General features: G+C 37.1%; 1 protein-coding gene across 4 annotated transcripts; it reads left to right on the top strand.

Annotated features, from left to right (window-relative positions):
- The first annotated feature begins 1,356 nt into the window (after positions 1-1,356).
- Positions 1,357-20,837, top strand: LOC132195270 (neuropilin and tolloid-like protein 2). Of its 4 annotated transcripts, none has more exons than XR_009441624.1 (10): positions 1,357-1,619; positions 6,491-6,532; positions 7,270-7,467; positions 7,758-8,018; positions 8,408-8,568; positions 9,196-9,439; positions 9,840-9,949; positions 10,249-10,386; positions 10,615-10,706; positions 12,738-12,859. XR_009441624.1 is itself a non-coding variant. In XM_059617167.1 (10 exons), the coding sequence occupies exons 1-10, from the start codon at positions 1,541-1,543 to the stop codon at positions 16,055-16,057; spliced, it is 1,752 nt and encodes a 583-aa protein (XP_059473150.1). In that variant the 5' UTR covers positions 1,357-1,540; the 3' UTR covers positions 16,058-20,837. The 4 variants fall into 4 exon arrangements, 3 of the variants coding, with proteins under 3 accessions (XP_059473150.1, XP_059473149.1, XP_059473148.1); XM_059617167.1 differs by lacking the exon at positions 10,615-10,706 and adding an exon at positions 16,043-20,837 and having other exon boundaries at positions 12,738-13,241; XM_059617166.1 differs by lacking the exon at positions 10,615-10,706 and adding an exon at positions 15,655-15,729 and having other exon boundaries at positions 12,738-13,241.
- Positions 20,838-22,157: the final 1,320 nt, after the last annotated feature.

The following is a 22,157-nucleotide window of genomic DNA, read 5'->3' as shown; positions in this document are numbered from 1 at the left end:
ACTTTTGAGATAATATGGCTAGGGTTTTACAGACATACAAAACTATCATTTGATACAATTTCTATAAAAGCAAAACTGAATGGTGAATCCAGATATATGTCTTGGTTAGGGAGTAAAATTATTTGAAATATACATAATATAATCAAAACCCCCCTGAAAAGGATTCCGGGGCTCTTTCCTTTATTTTATTTGGCTAAAGTTATTTAAAAATATAAAACTTGAAATCTACTGGGCTAGGTGTAATTATATATTGGACCTATATAATAATTTATAAGCAACGAAATTTTTTCTATCTTGCTATTTCCCAGAAAATGGCCCATTTGAAAAAGACTTCTCCAGATTTCTCTATTATCTCAGCCTTTATGGGAGCAAAAGATAAAATAAAACCTACATCGATTCTGAAAGCAGATAAAATTTCCCATTCCTGTACTAAGCTGCTTTCCATAAAATTTTAAAGCAAAAATTATACTTTTAAGGTTTAACAAAATTATTGAATTACAGCTAAAAACATTTAGATGACTAGAAACCCGTAAAATTTCAATTTTCTTCTGGCCGGCCGTTTTTCCTCGATATGAATATGAACTGACTTTCCTGAAACCTTTTGAGGAAATCAAAACTTTAATAGAACATCTCAATAGTAGCTCATTTTCTAATTCTTGAAAAACCTGTCCCTTAAACTTCAAAATATATATGCAATTTGTGTTGGTTAAAAAATTATTTTCAGTCTTTTATCGTTTAGAAGGACGCTAACACACACATAAATATATATTTTTGCATTTTATGGAAAGTTTTGAATTCCTTGTAATAGAGGAGTCGGGAATTAAGCCATTCAATATGCAGGAAAAAAGCTGAAAGAAAGGATTTAGATATTTTAGGGTGTCTTAGTGGTAGCTACATTTTGGTTATTTCAAGATTTAATTATTGCGCATTGCATGACAATGAAAAAATTGAATCTTTGGGAAAATTGACAACATATATGGCGCTGTCGTCGCGCCATAATATAATTTTGGCAAAGATAATATAAAAATATATATATAGGAAACACAATTTGGTCAGAACATTTTTTTCATGTCAGCCAAAATTAGTGGCTGGCAGCTAGGCCGCGCGGCGGAGAACGGAGAAAGTAGAGTCTGGTTCAAAAAGAAACTGAACTGACACACGCAGCTTCAGCAGCGAGCAATTATGTCAAAGAAGACTTTTCTTAGCTAAGAGTCCCCCCGCGGCGGCAGCCAATCGCGGTGGTGACGAGATTCCGCCGTCTGCGTGTACCGCGCACTCTGCGCAGCCTCCCTAAGATCGAGGGTGGTGGCCGTGGTGCCGAGTAAATTTGGCAACGTGATGATGATGATGGGTAGAGCTGCGAGTTCAGTCATTGGCGAGAACTGGAGTGGTCGACTGGTCCACCAGCGTCACCCCCGCCGCGAATTCTCGTTTTCAATTCAATTATAATCAGTTTGGAATTGGATTTAAAAAAAAAAACTGGCATTTATGCCCGAGTGCGCGGCGTCCGCCTTTTTCGGATAGAGTGTTGGACAGAATAATGATTCAGGTCGCCGTGTCCATGTCCACCTTTATTGAGAAGCCTGGTTTTCAACCGGTCGTTCCTCGCCAACTTTTCGGTGAGTTTTTCGCTCTTATTGAGACTAACGCAGACGGGGGGCTAAAATGCTCGGCTAGGTCAAGGTGCACAAGGGGTGCAGCCGTGAGTTTCCAAAATAAGACTCAGCTCGCGCGCGCTTGCTCGCATTTTTCGGCCCGATCACGTGACCCCTCGGCTGCCGTTTTGAGAGAGAGACTGAATTGTCATTTGGTCAATTCAAACGCAAATCTTCGCGCAGTGACACTGGCACCGTGATGTTTTTATTCTCTTTATTTATCGCAAGGCCCTTATATATTATCATTTTTGGTTCAATCCAAACAATTCCAGCCCTTCTTGCAGCTTTGCGGATTTTCAGTTTTTTGGGAGATTTTTGCCAAAAATTTTTGGTGGCCTTCATTCAGGAGCGAGATTTTTTTCCTTATAAAGATATAATAGATAGAAACTGGTTACTGGATATTGAAAATAAAAATTGATTTTCGATTCATAGATTGGCGAATCGGTGTAAAAAGCAAAACATCAATAATTGCTCCGCGCTGCCTCTTCGCACTCAGAAATCTTATTTTCGCCTCGCCCTCGCCCCAGTCCTAACAGAGCGGAGCGATGCCTTGACTGATATAAATTATGAAATTGCTGTCAACTTGGTTTCAAAACCATCAAATATTTTTGCATACGCACGTGTCTTTAGTGCAGAAAATATCCTGATATTATTAATTATATTTTCTTGGCGTTTCAATCTTATTTATTTATATTTTAAGAAAACACTATCGCAGAAGGGCGCTTTTTTCTTTTTGTAGAGGGAAAAATTAGTTGAACTGAATTTCTTAACTGATTCCACATTTTAATAGATTTTGCAACATTATCAGAGAAGAATGGGGAATTGCTTAAAATCTGATTTAAACTTTGTACATATTTTGGTAAAACATTTTGACTCGCTGTTCTCGCTGTTCTCGCTATAGATATCTAATAAGGCTTTCACAATTAGAATAAAATTAGTTTAATGTATAGAACAAAATTTAAAATGATATAAATTGTTGCAATAAAAATTGAGGTAGGGATATAAGGGATAGCAGGGCCCTCTTCATGAGATGTGGGCTCGCGCTGAGCCACGAAAAGCCCGAACTGAAATTTGGGTTCAGAATAACCAGATGGGGCCAATGGGTCTCTCTAGATAAAACTTGTAAAATTTATTGTTTTGCGTTTCGCTCGATATGACACATTATTCCACCCTGGCGTGCTCGCTGCATTCGGCGCTGCGCACATTTTTTCGCTATTTGGACGCACCTGGGTGTTAAAAAAGAGCTCCACCGAGGTCTTTACCATTCAGGGAATAAAAGCGCCTCTGGGCCCGGGGGAATGACCCCCATCCCCCCTGAAAATCCATCACTCGCCAATTCGCAACGATCGAATAAAATCGGACTCACTAATTGAAAGCTAATTAATAAGTCTCCGTGCGCGTAAATACATGGATGCGCTCAACAATTTTGTGCTGGCACTCGAATTTTTTCAGTCTTGCGCTCAGTTTTTGCGTTAAAAAGTATTAATCTTTTTAGGAAAAAGTTTGACTTATTAGACAATTAACGTTTGTGTGTAAACAAAACCATCTGCAATTGGAAATTATTAAGAACGTAAATTACCGGGGAATTGATAACTGTTTTGAAGTTTTTGATTAAAAAAAATTAAACTCTATACATTCCAATTTTTGACCACGCAAATTTGCAAATTTTTTATACCGGTTTGAGCGCAAAATGTGCGCTCAGCCCATGTTTGATGTTAAACTTGCCTTTCTTGTAATATTTGCCAATGATTCAAGATTCAACAGTGATTGTAAGGGCATCGATCGCGATCAACATTGCTACATTCAAAAAGTTGGCCACCTGTTTCGGCGAGGCAAGTTCAAGGATTTCGAGAGGTCGAAACGGCCTGTTAGCTCCTGCAGAACCCTGGGCAAATAAGGGGTTGCTGGGGTGTACGTTGGCCCATTTTTGCAAACGAGCGTTGCTGCGAATGCTGCTGATTCACTATGTGCTCCATTTGAGTTGAATTCTCAAATTAATTCCAATTCGGTGCACATTTTCAGTCGCCCTTGTACACAGGACCAGAAAAAAAAAACACCCCCTGCAAGAATATAAACACACACAAAAAAAACTTCTGGCTTTAAGGAAAAAAACAAGTAAAGTGAAGTTAAATGGAGAGCATAAAAATGTATAAAACTTGGTGATTTGAATTTAAAATCAGCTTTTCTCGACGTGTTTTCTGTTGTTTAGTTGTTTATTGTTGAAAAATAAGAACTGAAGCCATAATTCTTGAGCTGTGAAATCATTTTGAAAAGAATTAGTACCAAGGTCAATCTTTTTAAAATATTTTTATTTCAAATTAACAATTGTTCGTGTAAAGATTATTTAAAGCTTTATTTTTAGGCTAAACACAAAATTTGACAATTGAATCCAAAATTTGTATAACAAAATAATTTTTATAATAATTTGCATCAGAATATTGAAACGTGTGTTTTGAACGTACCTTTCTCGGCGGTGGTTGAGAATGAGAGTTGGTTTTTCTTAAACAATAAACAACTCACATAATCCATCGAGGAAAAGCCGATTTTAAGTTCAAATCACCATGAATCAACACTTGGTTGCGAAATTCTACTACAAAATTATGAAACTTATTTGGGCAATGAATTATTCACACCGTATCTGTGCAAACAAATAACCGCGCGGACGTCGCTGAAGATAACAAATTGCATGTTGCAGGGCAAAATAATTGATCGGTCAAGCAGACAGAAAAACGGCAAGCAGGGCGGAAGGAAGCGATGCTAAATGATGCATGCAAATAATAATTGCGGGCGGTCACGTGCACTTGTCCCACATTCATATTTTATTCGGCACGAGGCGGCGGCCCATCGCGGCAGGCACGTTGGCGTGAGTTTTCCAGCAACTATGTAAATGTGAGCAGGCAGAGAAAAAGGGCGGCACAGCCACGCAACACACGTCCCGGCCACGGTCAGGAATAAATAAAATGTCAAAATTCGTTGCTAAAAATGTTTCCCTGAGCTATTTAACGAATCGCCCCGGCATTTTATTTGCGAGGCACGTTAGCTTCTTTATGAAAATGTACGCTCGTGCAGTTCGCTGCAAAAAGGTACCGTTTTCCCTTGTCAGAGATATTTACTCCGGCAGGGCGCTTATTACGAATATCTTGTATGATTCCTGTGATTTCTGCCGTTAAAATCCAAAACCCATCAATCTGACTAGAAGAAGCGAATTAATTTGGATTTTATATCAAATAAGCGAAATTTTTCCTTGGCTCCTCGAAAATTCTTATCAATTTACAAGTTTCAATCCGACCGCGATGCATATTATTATCGCATCACTTTCATTGTAGATTATGGTGTGATATTAATTACAGATATAATACTCTGCCTGCTCAGAGCATCACCAGTCCTAAGAGATGACTGAATATGCATATTAGCCACCTTTAGGTACTATTATTATTATTATTATTTTTCATCAGAAGTCTTCAAAATCGAATTAAGCAACATATGCGGGCATATTCAACCCAACTTCATGTTTTATGCCACTTATAAGACTAGAAATTCATAAAGCGCCGAATTAGGGTGCAAAAAATTAGAAAAATTTACAACCACCGCCTTACGAGCATTAGCATAAGACAAAAAAAATTATCTTCCATTATTCATGGCCACCAAACACACTTCCCGCAAAACTCATCTCTTGCAACAGGTTTTAATTTTAATTGTTGTTGTTGTAACTTATATTTTAATTTATATTCCATTATTAACACAAAAATTGGTTTATTTTTGGAAATTTTATTTCAATTATTTTTAATTTTTAATATTATTATAACCATTATATATTATTGTCTGTTATTTATTTAAAGTTGTTCAAGTCATATTTTAGCAAATGCGAAAAATGTATGAATGCTTCACGCGTAGACACAATAAGTCATTGCATTTCAAATTTGAGGAACATCAGAAACAACTTCCGCACTCTCCTCATTTATAGCAACCCGATCTTAACCACCTTTCATTTTCCCACGCCGTGACATTCTTAATCTGGGCATTTGCAATAGAGCAATTAGCATGTTTAATTTAAACCTCTGACAATTTGGAGTATTTTATATTCCTTCCGCTGCGAGTGTGTCAAAGGTACCCATCCTTATTCATTTCATATTACCACCGACACTTATTTTTCAAAGCATCAAAATAACTCTGCTTTGCTCGAATAATTTAACGACTCTTAGGAACCAACCTTTGAAAGCCACACTTAAAAAACTTCCTAAAAAAACTGTTGTCCACTATTTATTGATTTTCCATTCAGCACATTGAAATCCGCAGCGAGTCAATAATAAAATTGATCAGGACAAAACTGAAAATACATGAGAAGAATTGGTGAATGGAGAAATGACTCTTCCAAAGAGGCTCTTCGCTAGCAAATAACTTGGTAAAGAAAAGCGAAAGCTCACCGGCCGCCAGAGTCATTGGTCAGGTGCGCCTTGCAAAGCGATGGAAACTTTGCCGCCGCACAGTCTTGCAAAGCGGGTGGCATAATTTCTCATTCCTTGCTGTAAGGAAACGCCTCGCGTCCGAATTTTTCTCTCGCGGGCGGCTTCAGAGAGAAAGGTGCCTCCGCTGTCATCGCCTCCCGTAGAATGCCGATTCGTTTCATTTGTTGGCTCGATTTTCATGAAACAGATTTGCAATATCAGCATTCCTTTCCCTATTTTTCATCAACCTAAAATTAAAGCTCAGAATCGTTGGCGCATTTTTATTTATTTCGTGGTGTGAAATAATTGATGTCGCGCGACCCAGCAATCTCTATCGTTAATCACTTGATGAGTTATGTATTTTGACATGATCTTCTATATTTGTTTCAGCACTTTGCATTTTCGCGGCCCTGTTTGCTCAGCTAGCGCATGGTGAGTAAATAATCCCGGCCCTAATAATACCATTTAAATGATAAATTACAAATTACCATTTAAAATAAGTCGCTATAACACATTGCAATATTTCAACCGATGCAATTCGTTAAAGCCAAATAAATTCATACTCCTATACAAAAACTTTCGCTTTTTCACAAAATCCTCCTCATTTTGAGGGATTATTTTCAATGGTCTATTTTGATTGATTCAGATTCAAAATAATAATAATATTTATTTGATATTGACCAACAAAATGTGTCTGTTGCGATTCCAGTCAAGGAAATTCAAAATAATTTCAAAATTCATAATTGTTGTTCAGCTACGCCGGAATATTTAAAGAAGTCTTTAGAATATATTCAAGTCTAATATTAAAATTTGAATATAAAAACCCATTGCTTAGGGCGAAAAGGAAAAAATATTAGCGCGAGAAATGTCGCACAACATAGGTAATCGTGGTGATCTTTAAAGAATACATATTTTCTGAATCTGAATGAAATAAAAGTAAGATTTCTTATTTTGGCACATTTACACGCACATTATCTGAATGGATAATAAAATTAATAAATTGTAATAAATTTAAAAATATTATATATTTATATCGAATTATAGCTTCATCAACTATTTCCAGTCAAATAATTAATTGGCTTCAAAAAAACGATTTTCTTTTCTTTCTAAAAATTTAATTCACAAAAAATGTGATATTAATTGATAACTCAACAATAATATTACTGCAGGCACGCAACAGCCCAAGTATGCGGTGACGCCGGCGTCGCTCATCGTCTCCACCGAGGATGAAGGGAGCATTGAAGGATCTTCTACGTTGCCCTTGTGCCAGAACTTCTCGGTCGGAGCCCCAGAGAAGATGGAGTTCTACTCGCCCAACTACCCCAACAACTATCCCAACCACACCGATTGCATTAAAGTTTTAAAAGGTACAATTTGTTTAATTTTGAAATTAGAAGAAATGTGACCTCTTTGAATCGATGTTAAGGCTTGTAATGTCTCGCCCCATAAAGCTAATTGCCAGAACAACGCGCACGAACCAAAACTTATAAAACTAAAAACATCATCATTTATTTATTAATTCAAAATGTTTTGATCGGATTTGGCAGGGAAATTTCTGTTAATTATTTTATATCTAATAATTATAATTTATTAAATTTGCCTACTAAGTAAAACCCCACTTTTACTAAACTAGTGCTTGTGTTTTTTTCTTCTGCAGCCGATGCAGGCCACTTGCTACGGCTGGACTTCAGGGACGACTTCCACCTGGAGCCGAGTGAGGAATGCCGGTATGACTACCTGGAGGTGCGTGACGGTGCCCACGGATACTCGACGCTGATCGGCACCTACTGTGACAATCGATTTCCTCCAATGCTTACCAGCTCAGACCGGTATCTGTGGCTGCGCTTCCACTCGGACGAGAACATCGAGTACTCGGGCTTCAAAGCCGTCTACCAGTACATCCCTCGGCCAACGTCGGGTCAGTGCGCTAAATATTTTGTTATTTTGTAAAAAAAACTTTAATTTTTTTATATTTTGAAATTTCAATGAGATTTACTGCGATGAATGTCGTTTTGATTTGATTTTAATTACACATTGATTGATTAGTTCTGAAACTACCAATTAAATACATTTAAAAAATATTGTTTCATAGTTTGACCATTTGATTACTAATTTTAGTCCTAAACGAATGTCACTTTTGAATCAATTAAACACAATTTATTAATTAATTTATTCTCTATCTAAATACATTGAATAATTTTAATTACACCTTCATTTATGACTGAAATGAATGGAAAAAAAGACAATATATTAAATCTCATCTCTTAAAACATGACCAAGTTATTAGTAAATTTGTAATTGCTGCAGCGGTGTACCAGCCGGAGATCAACATGTGCCGCATTGACGTGGGTGGCATGGAGGGCTGGGTGAATCGCTCGGACATCGACTTGGGGCGGGTTCAGCACTCGATGAGCTACGGGGTGCCCCTTGATTGTATGTGGATCATCCGCGTTAAGGAGGGATGGAAGGTGAGTCGAGGCATATTTTTGGCATTCGGCTGGCCCATAATTTAATAGATTTAAAAAAGGGATAGCTAGGTTGTTTGCTCAAAAAGTACCACGCGACCAAATTTTCACTCTGAAATTTTTCATATGATGATTTTTTAAATAAAGTTGAACCCAAAAATAAAAATAATTAATTGGGTGGTGCCTTCTGTACCACCAATAAAGGGCACAGGCCGACAAGACTTTGTCTTGGCCTGACCCTAAAAAATAAAAAAAAAATAAAATAAAAAATATTCTCTCGTCAGCCGAGACAAAAATGGTTAAAAGCCGCATATTTTTGCTGCGGCTGTTTACATGATCCTAAAATATGCGGTTCATCTAGATTGATGAGACCTCTTGCTTTTTGGTATTGGTGTAATTAATATCAGATCTAATTAGTCTATTTGTAAGTCAACGGGATTAGTGCTAGTGAGTGTTTTTAAATGATATAAAAATTTGATTAATTATTGTAATTAGAAAAAATATGAATCGAAATAGAAAATTCTCACATTAAAAATAGATTTCTCAATTTATTGTAATTAAATTATTAAAATTCCGAAAGTTGCTCTTATTCTGAATTCAAATCCTTGAAACGAAAACTCCTTGCCATAGATTCAACTATCATTCCAAAAGTTTAAACTGGAGAAGCCAAATGACTGCGACAGCAACTTTGTTGATGTCTTCTCAACGCAGACGGACCTGCCAAACCGACTGAAAAACTTTTGCGGCAGTATTGCTGACTCGGTCACCAGCACCACCAACGTGCTGCATGTGCGCTTCTTTGGCGAGGCCAAAGCTATCAATTCGACCTTTGAGGCGCTCTTCACGGCTTTCAGGGACAAAGGCGCCGGACAGGGTGAGTTTTTTTTCCCTTTAACATGCTCCTGCCTTTGTTGCCGAGATGAGAGTTGAAAGATTGCGGGCAGAGACGCAAACTATTTGTACTTTTCCAGTGCATGTTCTGTTGTCCTTTAACACTCTGACTATTATTATCTTTTAATTGATTCCTCATCTCAATTTATACTTTTTTGCTAAAATAATGGCCGCATCACCAGATCACCACAAAACCGCTCTTTATGCTCAAATTTGGCCGCCAACCGGGTTTACATTTTTCGTAGCCTAATAACAGAAGTTAATTTTTTTTCAGCAACAATCTATTTCCATTAAACTGATTTTAATTTAAACCTTATATGCAAATTTATCTTTCTGTGAAGGTATGTTTTTTTTATCGAGTTTTCGCAATGTATTAATTTCAGGCTGCGATAGCGACGAATTTGACTGTGAAGACAATACATGCATTTCGCGGAATATGCGGTGCAACGGCAGAATCAACTGTCGCTTCCGGTGGGACGAAGATGAGTGCATTGTGAGTTCCAATTATTTAAATTAAAACTAACACAGAAACACGCACGCACGCGCTCATGCACACACGTACAGTCCAAGCTTATGTTGACCAAAAAAAATGTAATTATACCAATGTGACTTTTATTTCTTGCAAATTGTTGCAAGAAAATAAGGAATATGAGATGTGTTTCTCTGTGTGCGCAAGCGCGTATTTAATATAATTCCTTTGCCGTCTCTCGTAACTTTCAAAGGATCAAACTTTGATTATAATATTCTTAAAGTCAGCCCTGCTCTCATTTTCCAACGATTTTCTGTTTTCAGAACAAGCACGTCTCGATACTTAATTCAGAGCACATCATCATCATTCTCATTATATTCACGCTGATCTTGTCAGGGATGTGCTTCGCCTTCATCTTTAATTGCAGTCGCAAGTTGATCCGCGACCACAGAATCATGAAGGTGAGTTTTGATTGAAACCCTTTTGCAGATTACTTTTTCATTCAAGTTGAGTATATGCTTATGATGTGATTTTTAGAGAGACTTTCCAGTAGCAAAAGAAAAAGTATTTGTGAACGCTTTGAGCACACCTTATCATTAGAAAAGGAAATATGATTTTTTTTATCTCAGCCTGTTTAAAAAAAATTCCAATCAATAAAGAATATTATTTAATTGAACACGCGCATCCAGGCTGGAGATTTCTCGAAGGTTTGGTAGTGGACACAGGGGCCTCACCCAACCCCCCTGAGACCATTGCTTCTTGCCCCAGCCTTGTCATGAAAGTGAGTTTCAATTAAAAATTTCTTTTTTTCGTTTAGCATTATTACTATATAATAAATTTTTTTATTGTTAAATTACTATTTTAATATTATATATGAATCAATAAATCATTATTATTAATAATGGAAAGGAGGTAAACGGGCTTCTTGTTGAAAAACTTGTTTAATAAAAAAAAAATATCTACCAGTTTATTTCACGAGCAAAATAAACAAAACATCAATAAAAATCAAAAGATCAGTAAAATTAGAAGTATTTATTTAATCAAAACCATTGATAAAAATCTTGAAACTATCAAAATTCACATGGCACCCAATTTCGTGAGCAAATGCGCTGATCACAGACTAAAACTAGAATGAGGTAGTCAGATTGGTTGGGAGAGGTGATCTTCATAATTCAAGGTTGAATACTGACCACGGGTAGATATGAATTTTGTTAATTGTCAGATCTTAAAACATATTGTTGAAAAAATTGTTCAATATGCAGATTAGTTTTTACTTGCTAGTGAAATATTAATCTTTTTAACTGATAAAAGTAAACGACAGAAAAGCGCAGAACAGATCCTCGCAACAATGAAATACTTCAAAATTTCCAAATAAGACGAATTTTGCAGTTTATTTTTTTTATTTTTTTATGGCCAAGCCAAGACGAAGTCTTGTCGGCCTGTGCCCTTTATTGGTGGTGCAGAAGGCACCACCCAATTATTATTATTTATTTATTTTTTTTATTTTTGGGCTTTTGATGATCCTGTTTGCACTTCCATTCCAAAATTCATTCTTCTAAATATTATGAGAGGAAAATGTGAACCAGCTCTACGTAATTGTGTTAACGCTGATTTGCTTGTCAGCTCACATTGAGGAGACAAAAAGACATGTTTAATTCTAATCTGAATAGATTAATAGGGCAATTTAAAAAAAAAATTGCTTCCGCCTCAATCGGGATGGACAGCATATTGATTATGAATTACGGGCTGGTGATTTTGGGATGCTCTGAGCAGGCAAGAGATTTAGTATTTTTGGCTCAAAAGCAATATGTATGTCAGGTGAAGGTGATTGATACTGGCCTCTGGACCTACTCCACTTGTGAATTTCACAGAACAATTTATTTTTTCATGACAATGTTTTCAAATTCGTTTCACTTTCTTTTAGATCAATCATTAATATACTAAGAACTCGATTTTTTACCTCAGCTTGATATATTGGATGCATTTCTCCCCGCATAATATCAAAGCACTGTTTTAGCTTCGAACGATTGCTAAAGATTCGGTTTGTAGTAGTTTATCGAGTGTTATTTACAGCAATCATTCCTCGTGGCTGGTGTGTCCTGGAAGTTAACATTAAATCTATTTTCACGTTCAGAACTATTATGAAGAAAATATGTTTGAAGAAATTAACACTCCAGGAAATGATCACGGAAGTGAAGAGCTCGGGCTTTTTCCTCGTTGTAAGAAATTGTTTCTATTCAAAAACAAAGACGGCGCTACCAGTTTCGGTCAAAGTCTGCGAGCCTATTTCATGAGCAAGAAAAATAAAAAAAAAATAAAATCAGCAAAATTGGAAAAAAACCAACACATTTTTCTTTAAATTTTTCAATTTTGCTGATTTTTCATGTTTTTCTTGCTCATGAAATAGGTTTGCAGACCGAAACTGGTAGAGCCGTCTTTTGTTTTTTAATGGAAACAATTTCTTACAACGAGGAAAAGCCTGAGCTCTTCAATTCCGTTATACTTATATTGGCTTAGGAAGCGTCACCGCTACGCGCCCAATTTGCAACAAGACAGTACAAAACATATGCAATAAAGTAAAATAAATAAACGGAAAAAATATATAAATATTACAATGCATCAATGATAATGGATGACATTCCCGGGATAACCATTTATAAGTATAGATAACCGGGGAGGATATCTGTTGTGAATTTCCCCCAATATCCATTGCAGGGAGCAATTACTTCTTAATTTTAAACAATGTGATGTAACAATTGGATTAGGAAACAAACAATAATAATAATAATCGTTTTCTCTGTTGACCACTCAGGAGCATATACATCAGTCGCGCGAGAACCGTCTGAACGAGGTGGGTCGCGGCACGTGCCACACCGTATCGATGAGCATGTTGCCAGACAACTCGAGCGGCTCGTTTGACGCCGAGAAGATCCGCTCGTTGATGACGCGCTACTCGTCGGAGCCGCCGCGGTGCCGCGACACAACGCCCGACGAGGAGGATCCGGGCCAGGGATGCTACGTCCCATCGCTGGTGGACGGCGGAGCAAGTCCAGTGCCGGTCATGCGCGAGAGTCCTCAGACAGTGGCCAAAAACCGGTACAACGGGCTCTATGCGGGCACACACGAATCGTTCCCGACCATCAGCAAAAGTCCGAGCATCGAGATGCGCGACAACGAGTGCCAGACGCGCAGCAGCCTCTTCCAGCAGAACGATGTCATCCCGCCGCCGCCCCCCGCGCCGCGCTACGCAGCCCTGCACGGCCGCGTGCCTTATGAACCGAGGCCCTACGGCTTCAGCATGCCGCGCTCAGCCACCGTAAGTAACACACCGGACACTTATGGGTTTCGACCCGCACCCGTCAGTGCGGTGGGCAGCGCACCCCACGCTGCGTCGGCCGCCGACGTGATTGTGACTCTTTAAACTTCTTTTTTTTTTATCAAATTTGGTGTTGCAAAAAATTAAGGTTTCTCAATTCGTCGTTCACATTTATTTCATGCTGGGTGTGTTGTTTCTCCTGTTTGTTTTATTAACTTTTCCCGAGTTTCAAGCTTTAATTGCACCTTAAATTAATTTATTTGATTCTTTGTTTGTCTGTTATTTTTAATGATTCATCATTTCACTGAAAGTTGAAATCAAGTTCAATATGAAGCTGACATTCCAAAATTGTTCCGAAGGACGATTTTATTCAAAATCAGCATAAAACCTTCTATTGAATTTCAATTAATCAGATACCGATCAACATCTGCAGATATTTTTCTAGAAAAGAGTGAGAGAAAGAATAAATAAATGTACAAAATATAAACTTACTGTTGAAACAAGTATTCACCGTATATACAAAATAAAATATTCATATGCGTCATAGAGCATTTGATTATATTGTTTATAATACAATTACAGTTTCCTTATTTTAAACTGGCTAATAATGATATCGATGTTTTCTGGGAGATAATAAAAATTCTTGTGATCTTAATCTGTGGGGACTGGACGGGACTGTCAGGTTCAATCTAGTCTATTTTACAAGCAATTAAGTCATGCTTTGCTAAACAGGGTAATTTAGGAGGAGGCTGGCAGAATTTGGAATTCCTTAAAAAGGGGTCAAACGCCATCCAGTATCTTTTATTTGCCATCCTGCTATTGCGCGGATTTTTTTTTAAAGAAATATAAACATTTTCCAACATATTTAAAAACTAAGCGACTCAATACTAGCTTCGGTCACTCCCTGCTAATTTATTTCATAAGTCTCATAAGTAACAAAAAGTCAGCAAAATTGAAGAGCCACGTAAATATTTTTAAATCTTAAAACTAACAAAATTAATTGATTGAATGTGATAATTACATATTTCATGATAAAGTACAATCGAGGATCGAGCTAAAAAGATTGATTTGGAGAAGTGATCTTTATTGGGATTTGGGTAATAAGCGCAGTCGACCGTGGGGGCGCCGAATGACGTCAGGCACATTATACCCATTATACGTTTTTGAGAAAAAGCTCTCTGCTTCCTCTCTCTAAAAACACATCCACCTTTGGTCAAACTATTGGCTCGGTTGGCTTATTGCATTATTCCCGCATGCCATTGCTTCCAGAACTGTTCTCTGATTGATTTTGTTATCATTTTATTAAATTATTATTTATTCTTCTCGATCATACAAATTTTAAATTGGAAAACAGAGAAGAAACGGTTTACACCTAGCAGATGTCTGCTGAAATTCCCGCCAAGACGTGCGTAAAGAAAATATTTATATACAAAATTTTGAGGAAAAAAATGAAAATAAGTATGAAACTGAAGGAAAAAATTTTAAACAGCAAAACTTGATAATGTTTTTCGGCAGGTGAAAATTTATCCACTCGAATTAAAAGAATTTTGTTTGCCAAAGAGACGAGTCATTGCCGTTCTTTACCAGAAATTTATATAAAACAGTCTTCGACAATTTATTATCAGTATTTCATTGCTCAGTAATCTTGTTTTTCATTATGGTCAAAAATTTAAAAGTAAGAAAATGAAGGGTCAGAATTTATTATTATTCATTGTTATTCGTACAGAGAGAAAATAAAATTATAAATTTAATAATTTATTTATTGTCCATTCAAGAATACATACAAAAATTATGCAGGAATAATAAATCTGTTAATTATGAGATGAATGGCTATTCAGTAGCAATCAACTTGCCAAATCACAGCACAATCTTCAGTGCACCGGCCGCTAGAGCAATTATTACACACTAAAATTTTGCCGCAAGTACGCCTTGCACAGAGGTGGAAACTGTGCCGCGGTTCTAACCTTCACTGCGGGTGGCAAACCTTTGTTTTCGCAGGCGGCTGGTGCAGCCGCGGCTGCGGCTTTTATTATCGCCGCGAAGCTGCATGCCCGTATTAATTTCGCGCCATCATATCCGTGTCGGTTTGTAAGCAACATAATTATGGAACGTTTTCTCCCTTATTCAGTGATAAGCAATACCAATTAATCATAAAGAATTTAGTTATTAACATTTAAGAAAATTTAATTTTAATTGTTTGCCAATAGTTTCGTTAAATTCTTCACATGCTTAAATTTTGCTTTTTAGCGTTTTCTGACAATTTTTTTCCGGCCCATGAATCATGGCGCCCTGATAAATTATTTTGGGATAATTGAAACAAAAATCTGTTTCCTTTTATTTCTGATAAATTTGAAAATTTTGCAAGAGCAAATCTTTCCACTTCCGCATTTGCAATTAGTCAATTACTTTGCAGGCAAGAGTGAGTCAGTCGGCAGCCGTCTGAGTGAGGTTTGATTTGTAATCTGATGTGAAGCGTGGAGTTCAGGAGGATTAAAACAACCTTAAGAAAACGTGGATGCTGTCATAATTATGTAAAATTTCACACCTCTACGCTTTAAAAATAATCAGCTTATATAAATATTAAAATTATTTCCTTTGTTATCGTTTATCGTTTGATTCATTAATTTTGGTGACCTATTTTGACCAAAAAATTATTTTTCACGCACCTACACAATTCAAAACTAAAGCTGGCAAAGAAACCAAACTCTGGCCCCATTCATAAATTTATATAATTTAATATAAATAATTCATGTCGGCGTTGATGAAATTTAACATGGTGCCGTTTTTATTTCTCGTTACAGAGAGGCGCTAATTAAAAGTTTCTTGAGACGCGCAGCTGGAGGAGGATCATTCTGCGGCTCGGCGTGTTGCCTACATTTGCAGATCGGACTGCACGACACGCCGTTGGTAAAGAGACCAGTGTGATGTTCCTTGCGTGAGGCTGTCCGGAGAGGAAAAAGCGGGTGGATTTTTTATATAAATTTATGAATGACGCGAAATATTATACTAGTGGTAGAACAGACATTTTGTCAGAGCCGTGCAGGTTGGAAAGAGAATGTGTGCTGGTTTTTTACTCATACATAAACTCACACACACGCACACACATATCACACGCTTTGTAGGTGACACACATCCCGTAAATAATGGCCAATCATGCCCGGAAGGCCGCACACACCGGTGTGTCTCTTCCCAAATGTCAGAATGTGCATAAACCTTTTGGGACGTTTGTTTCAAGTAATAAATATAGTCAGGGCACATCAATCTCATTTTTTTTTCGTGCGCTAGGCGATAAATTTTAAGATATACCCCCTCAATACCGCGGCAGGTCTGTTTTGTAGACCCGATATTTTTTCCAATTTCAATTTTTTTGTATGACCGAGAAGAACAAATAATAGAAGTAATAAATAGCGATTAATAGCCAATACAAATTGCTTAAATCGAGTAAGCTGCAAAAGAGGAGTGGGGATTTTAAAATACTAATCTCTGTCAATTTTGTTTGAAGACTCAAGGAGATGATCACGGAAAAGTCCGATCTCTTCATTTCTTTCAATGTTTCTAATTTTTCAGTTTAACCTCTCATTTATTTATTCACAAATAAGACGGGTGGTAAGAAATTGTATGAAATTGTAACTTAAAGAAGTGGACATATGTACAACAAAAAATGTATGTTTAATTTTAATTAGTCTATCGTCGCACCAAGTAAAAATAGTACATGATTACACTGATAGCCAGTTCTAGCAAATAATTCAATTCATCTCATTTTTTTCAAGGAAGGAAAACAATTAATTATAAATAAATAATGTTTCCCTTGTCTAACGGAGATTTTAAAGTGACCTCCATGGACACTCGTTGGATAAGGATGGGAGGAAAATAGACACTCAGCGCTAGTGAGCGACTCACTGAAACTCGTAACCAACAATCGATAAATACGCGAGAACTCGCCGCGCTGCAGCCCAAACTACCGGAAAAGTCAATTTAGTTTCACATATTTAGTGCACAATTTTGGATAATTATTTGGTGCACACGATTTAAAACAGCGAGACTGAGAGCAGGAAACCCACACTATGGAATGCGAGACGAAAGCAAAGTCAAGGTCGGTGCCCACTTTTGAAAGAATGAGCCGCCGGTCTCATTACACGGCGGTCGTGATTTGTAATTCGCGCCATTATGTCCATGTCGGTGTCTCCGTCCAGACACCTTCGGAAGAATGAGAAGGTCAGGTCGGTTTTAATTCAGCTGCTGCTATTATTATTATTCCAGCTTTTTATTGTATTATGATGACGTGATATTACAAATAGTGGCAAAACTCACTCATTTACATTAACTGGGTCTAAGAAGGATTAATAATTTTAAAGAAACATATTCACAAGCTCGTTAAATAATCATTACACACTCAGTTTTGGAATAAAATTATGCTCGGAGCTCGGACACAAAATGCTTCGGAAAACTTAAAAAAGAATCTATCGCAGCTCAGAACGAATCGGAAGGGGCATGATTTTTTTTTAGGGAGATGCTTTCCGTGCATAACATGTAGGGCTCGCTTTTGAACTCGCTCAAGTTTTCCAATCGTGCAATCCATTCCCGCTTGCCGAGCTGGGCCAAAATATTTAAACTTAAATATTCCACCACAAAAAAGCCCTTAAATGACTAAACTCGGGAAACACAGACAGATTGATCAGCCACTTGGATTAATTGAGAACACAAGGCTTGCGCCGTATTTGTGTGCCAAAAATGAGCTACCACCGTTTTCAGTGCTAAATTTTTCAAATTAAAAGCCACCAAACGTGCTTCCGAAAAAAAAATAATTGCTCTGTTGTATCGGTAAAAAAAATAGCTCGGCATAGTATCATCACCTTAACCTAAAGGCAACAAAAGATAATTGAAGCGCAATTTGATGTTTGTTGGACAAAATTGTAAATGGGTGGGTCGCACAAGAGATATTCCATAATGCAAGAAAGCTACAATAATAATAAACGGACTCGTGTAATAATTGAAGCGATGAACGCAAAGGGCGAAATAAAGCCTCCCTGAGGAGTTCCGCCACGCAACACAAAAGCTTCTCCTCGGAGCAGCTCGGGCTTGGCCGCCCCGGAAATGTGCGGCCCGTACAAAAACCGATTGGCTTGAAAAGTCGTTTCAGAGAAAGGAAAGTTTAAGTGAGCCATTTATTAACTACAATCAAAAATAAAATAATTTTTAAAAGTGCTTTTTAGCCGAATTTTTTATTTAACAAAGAATAAACTGATTCGGTTTCATTAATCTGTTTTGACATAATTCATATACCGATATCGAAATAAAATGGGCTCTGAAATTGGTATTTTTTTATGCACAAATTTTTGGCAAAGTGCACCGACTGAATTGCATCAGCCAACAAGGAGAGGAACGCGAAAACAGAAATCAAGTCGTTACGATTTCTCTCAAATTTTTAAATTTATTTCTTGGAAGATAAATGTGAAAAATGTTATGTAAAAAATCATCAAATAAATAAGAACAATAATAATAAGGTGCAATGCTGGGGTCGCGTAGAACATGAGCGGCTTTTCCTCGGTTTGGTAGGCGAGCCGCTTTTCTCTCGGATTGAAGCCGTGCGGGTTGCAGGACTCGGGCTGCCTTACCGCGAGCCATGTCCATGTACACAAATGATATTCACGTCTCTATATTTGATGATGGTGCCGCCGACGGTGTTCCGGCGCGAATTATGTCAATGATGTGGCACTTGGATGACGCGCCCGCATTATCAAGGGCCGCTTCTTTTTGCGGGGCTAAACGTGTAACGAGCGCATACAGAAAATCCCATTTTTGTCACTGAAAATGGAATCGCTGAGAGGAAATATCTGCTAAATTGGCCTGATACTTTCCATGCATAAGGACTAAATTTTACCAGGAGCATTAAATACTTCGGTTTAATTTTCACCGAGAAGGTATAGGCACCGACACTTCTCAACCTTCCTGTGTTGACAGCACTTTTCCTATTTGTTTAGATGAAAGGGTTAGTTATCAAAAATATTTGAGTGAATTAAATATTAAATTATACTTCAAATGAAAAATTTGTCACTGTAATGAGTCGGAGGTAAAAACAGATCAAAAATTGCCAAATTTGTTTTTTGATTCAGCCTTGGAATTTTGGTGATATTTTATGGGGGGAAAAACTTGGTGGGTATTTAAAGCTTATATTTAACTTCCTATCGATTGGTTTTTGTTTCGTATTATTTGAGTGAGCTATATAATAGAAAAATTACTGCAATAATTAGAAAATAGACCACCATTGAAAGGTGCTCTTTGCCCTGTGAATGGTAGCGGCAAGGGAAAACTTTGGGAAATCTCAGGATTATAATACTTTATTATTTTTTTTATAGTCCAGGGCGCCCCCAATCATCTGTGAAAATTTCAGCCTATCATTTTTCCAGGTCAAACCTTGCCTTTCTTGGACAACAGGACCAGAGGTCACATGATTATTTGCTATAACTCACTAAAACCTCAGTTTGAAATTAAAACTTTTTATTAAGGTGGAGCGATAAAGTGGGAAATTTGTTTAATCTGTAGAAAATTAAAAATTTGGCACTCAAAAAAAGAAAATAGGCATTTTCCTCATCATCCTTGTTAAAAAATAATTTTTAATTTTACTCAATAAAAAACTAGGACTTCCCTGCTTTAATCACTCGCTTTGTCACACTATATAAAAAATACTTCCATTCTTCAATTTGTTCAATCAGTTTTAACAAAATAGAAATTTTTCAGTCACAGTATTTTTTTAAATTTTTTATATTATTGTTAAAGTAACAAACCCCAGTTCGGGGCTGTAAAAAAAGAAAACAAAAATTCTTGTATTCTGGAAACACTCCACTGCAAAATTTACACACTCAAACACCGAACAAATCTCAATCAACTTGTTGCCCAAATTAAAATGTTGTTATTTATTGCACTACTAATCATATATACGAAATACTTATTAGAGAGATTAGTGATAAATCTCTGCTCAAGAGCGCGTTTGTATTCCAACACTTGCCCTCATTCAAAGCGGAAACAATCAAATGTAAAATATTCTAAAATATTTAGTAAGTTTACAATTTGCTAATTTAAACACGCGAGCGTACGATCAGAGATCCCAGTATGAGGGAAATTATGCATGTGAAAAGCAATAAAAATTGAAAAGGGAAAAATGCAGCGCATTCAAATGATTATTTACAAACCCCAAAAGCTGTTCGCCGCCGTGTTGCGAGAAAATCTTTCCCTCTCGGACCGATACAAATTGAAAACCTTGTTGATTGGCGGCGGGTCAACTGTTTGTACAAACTCACAGGTGGCGGTCGGTCCTCTCCGGCGCGGCTGCGGGTAGCGGCGGTGGCAGCAGCAGTGGAGGGTGCACCGTTGACGTCATCGCCCTGCGAGTGCTGCATATTGATTACGATTGTGGAGTAAATACGCACTTAATTAAGTGTAATTAAATGTTGTATGTTCAAACACTGCACGCAACTTTCACGCAATACTTATAAAAGTACTTTCGTTGGAGAAGCAATTTATATGTTGCGGTCTCGGCCTCTTATATATTTAAAAGGATTATAATTGAGAGACATGAAAATAAAGCAGACACATCTTCTGACGAGATTGACCTACTTTTATTCCTTCCTCTCCCAGTCGTGTTGCTATATTTATGACTTCTTTTCGTCGATAATTTTATCGCGGTGTTCCACTGGTGGCCGATGTCTCGCCCCACCGACGAAGCGGGCTCTCAAGCACCGGCTTAGGAAATTGGAAAAGACATTATTTCCATATTAGCAGCTGGCTGAGCAGCGGGCAATTACTACCTCCGGATATTGCAGACCCGCGCGCCTTACCGGTAAAGAAAAATGCAGTTCAATTAGGGGCAACATTTAAATAAAAATATATATTAAGCATGCGTGAATTTTTATATCTGGTCTTAATTCGATAAAAAAAAAATTGAATTACACATTGAAGTGGGGTTTATATGTCGCAGGGAATCTTAAACGGGACGATGAAGCAGACTGTAGGTTTTTTTTATTAATAGCAATAGCACCTTAAAGATTTACTTAGGATTTAAGTATCTCAAAAGATGATACGTATTTATTAATATTACGCACATATTGGTAGTGAAAAACAAACAAATTCAAATACAAATGAACTACTCGCCTTTCTGCAACCTAAAAAATAGAAATCAAACTTGTCATGCTCTTTGCACAATTTTTGGAATTTATTTGAGGCACTCAGAGGAGGGAGGTTCATTGAGACGTGAGGTGAAAGGGAAAAGAACAGGGGCCGAGGTCGGTGCGCACTTTTGCCTTGTGCATCGTTCGATGACGCTGTGTAAATTAGGCAACGCGCGGCACTTCGATGATGCGCGTAATGCATACATGCTTAAAAAATGGTTAGTAAAATAGCAATTTTAGTTCAATATGAACTTTAGCTGCCCGATTATAATTATCTGTGTTTTGATCAGATAACATAGAAGATATATAGAAATGCCTTCCAAATAACAATTTCAACGATGAGAGACTTTCATATGCTTGAGGTGGATAAATATTTTTTTTTACAAAATATTTACTCTGAAATCAATTATAGGTCCAAAGTGAGACTCAAATTTGTTAATGGCTCAGGAAATTTAAAGACTGTTCGTTTTTCAACAGACTGGAGCAATTCTAAATACATTTTTGCAAAAGTACAGGCCACCAAAAATGATAATTTCAGTTTTTCCAATCCTTTGTTTTTCAGCCAAGCTACTAAAATAAAACTGAAGATAGACTAAGAATTTTAAACTGTGCGGTCTGGTCTGTGACCTGGAAAATATAGTGAATGGCTATATTTTAATTAAAATTTTGGCACTTAACAGACGAATATTGTGAAAACAAAAAGGGCGCTCTATCACGACTCTCTAGTACGTCTTTTTTCATAAAAAGAAAA

Source organism: Neocloeon triangulifer, unplaced genomic scaffold (genome assembly GCF_031216515.1).
Source record: "Neocloeon triangulifer isolate White Clay Creek 2 clone unplaced genomic scaffold, ASM3121651v1 ptg000009l, whole genome shotgun sequence".
Taxonomy (NCBI): Eukaryota; Metazoa; Arthropoda; class Insecta; order Ephemeroptera; family Baetidae; genus Neocloeon; species Neocloeon triangulifer.
Note: the sequence above shows the minus strand (reverse complement) of the source record. Positions and strands in the feature narration are given on the sequence as shown.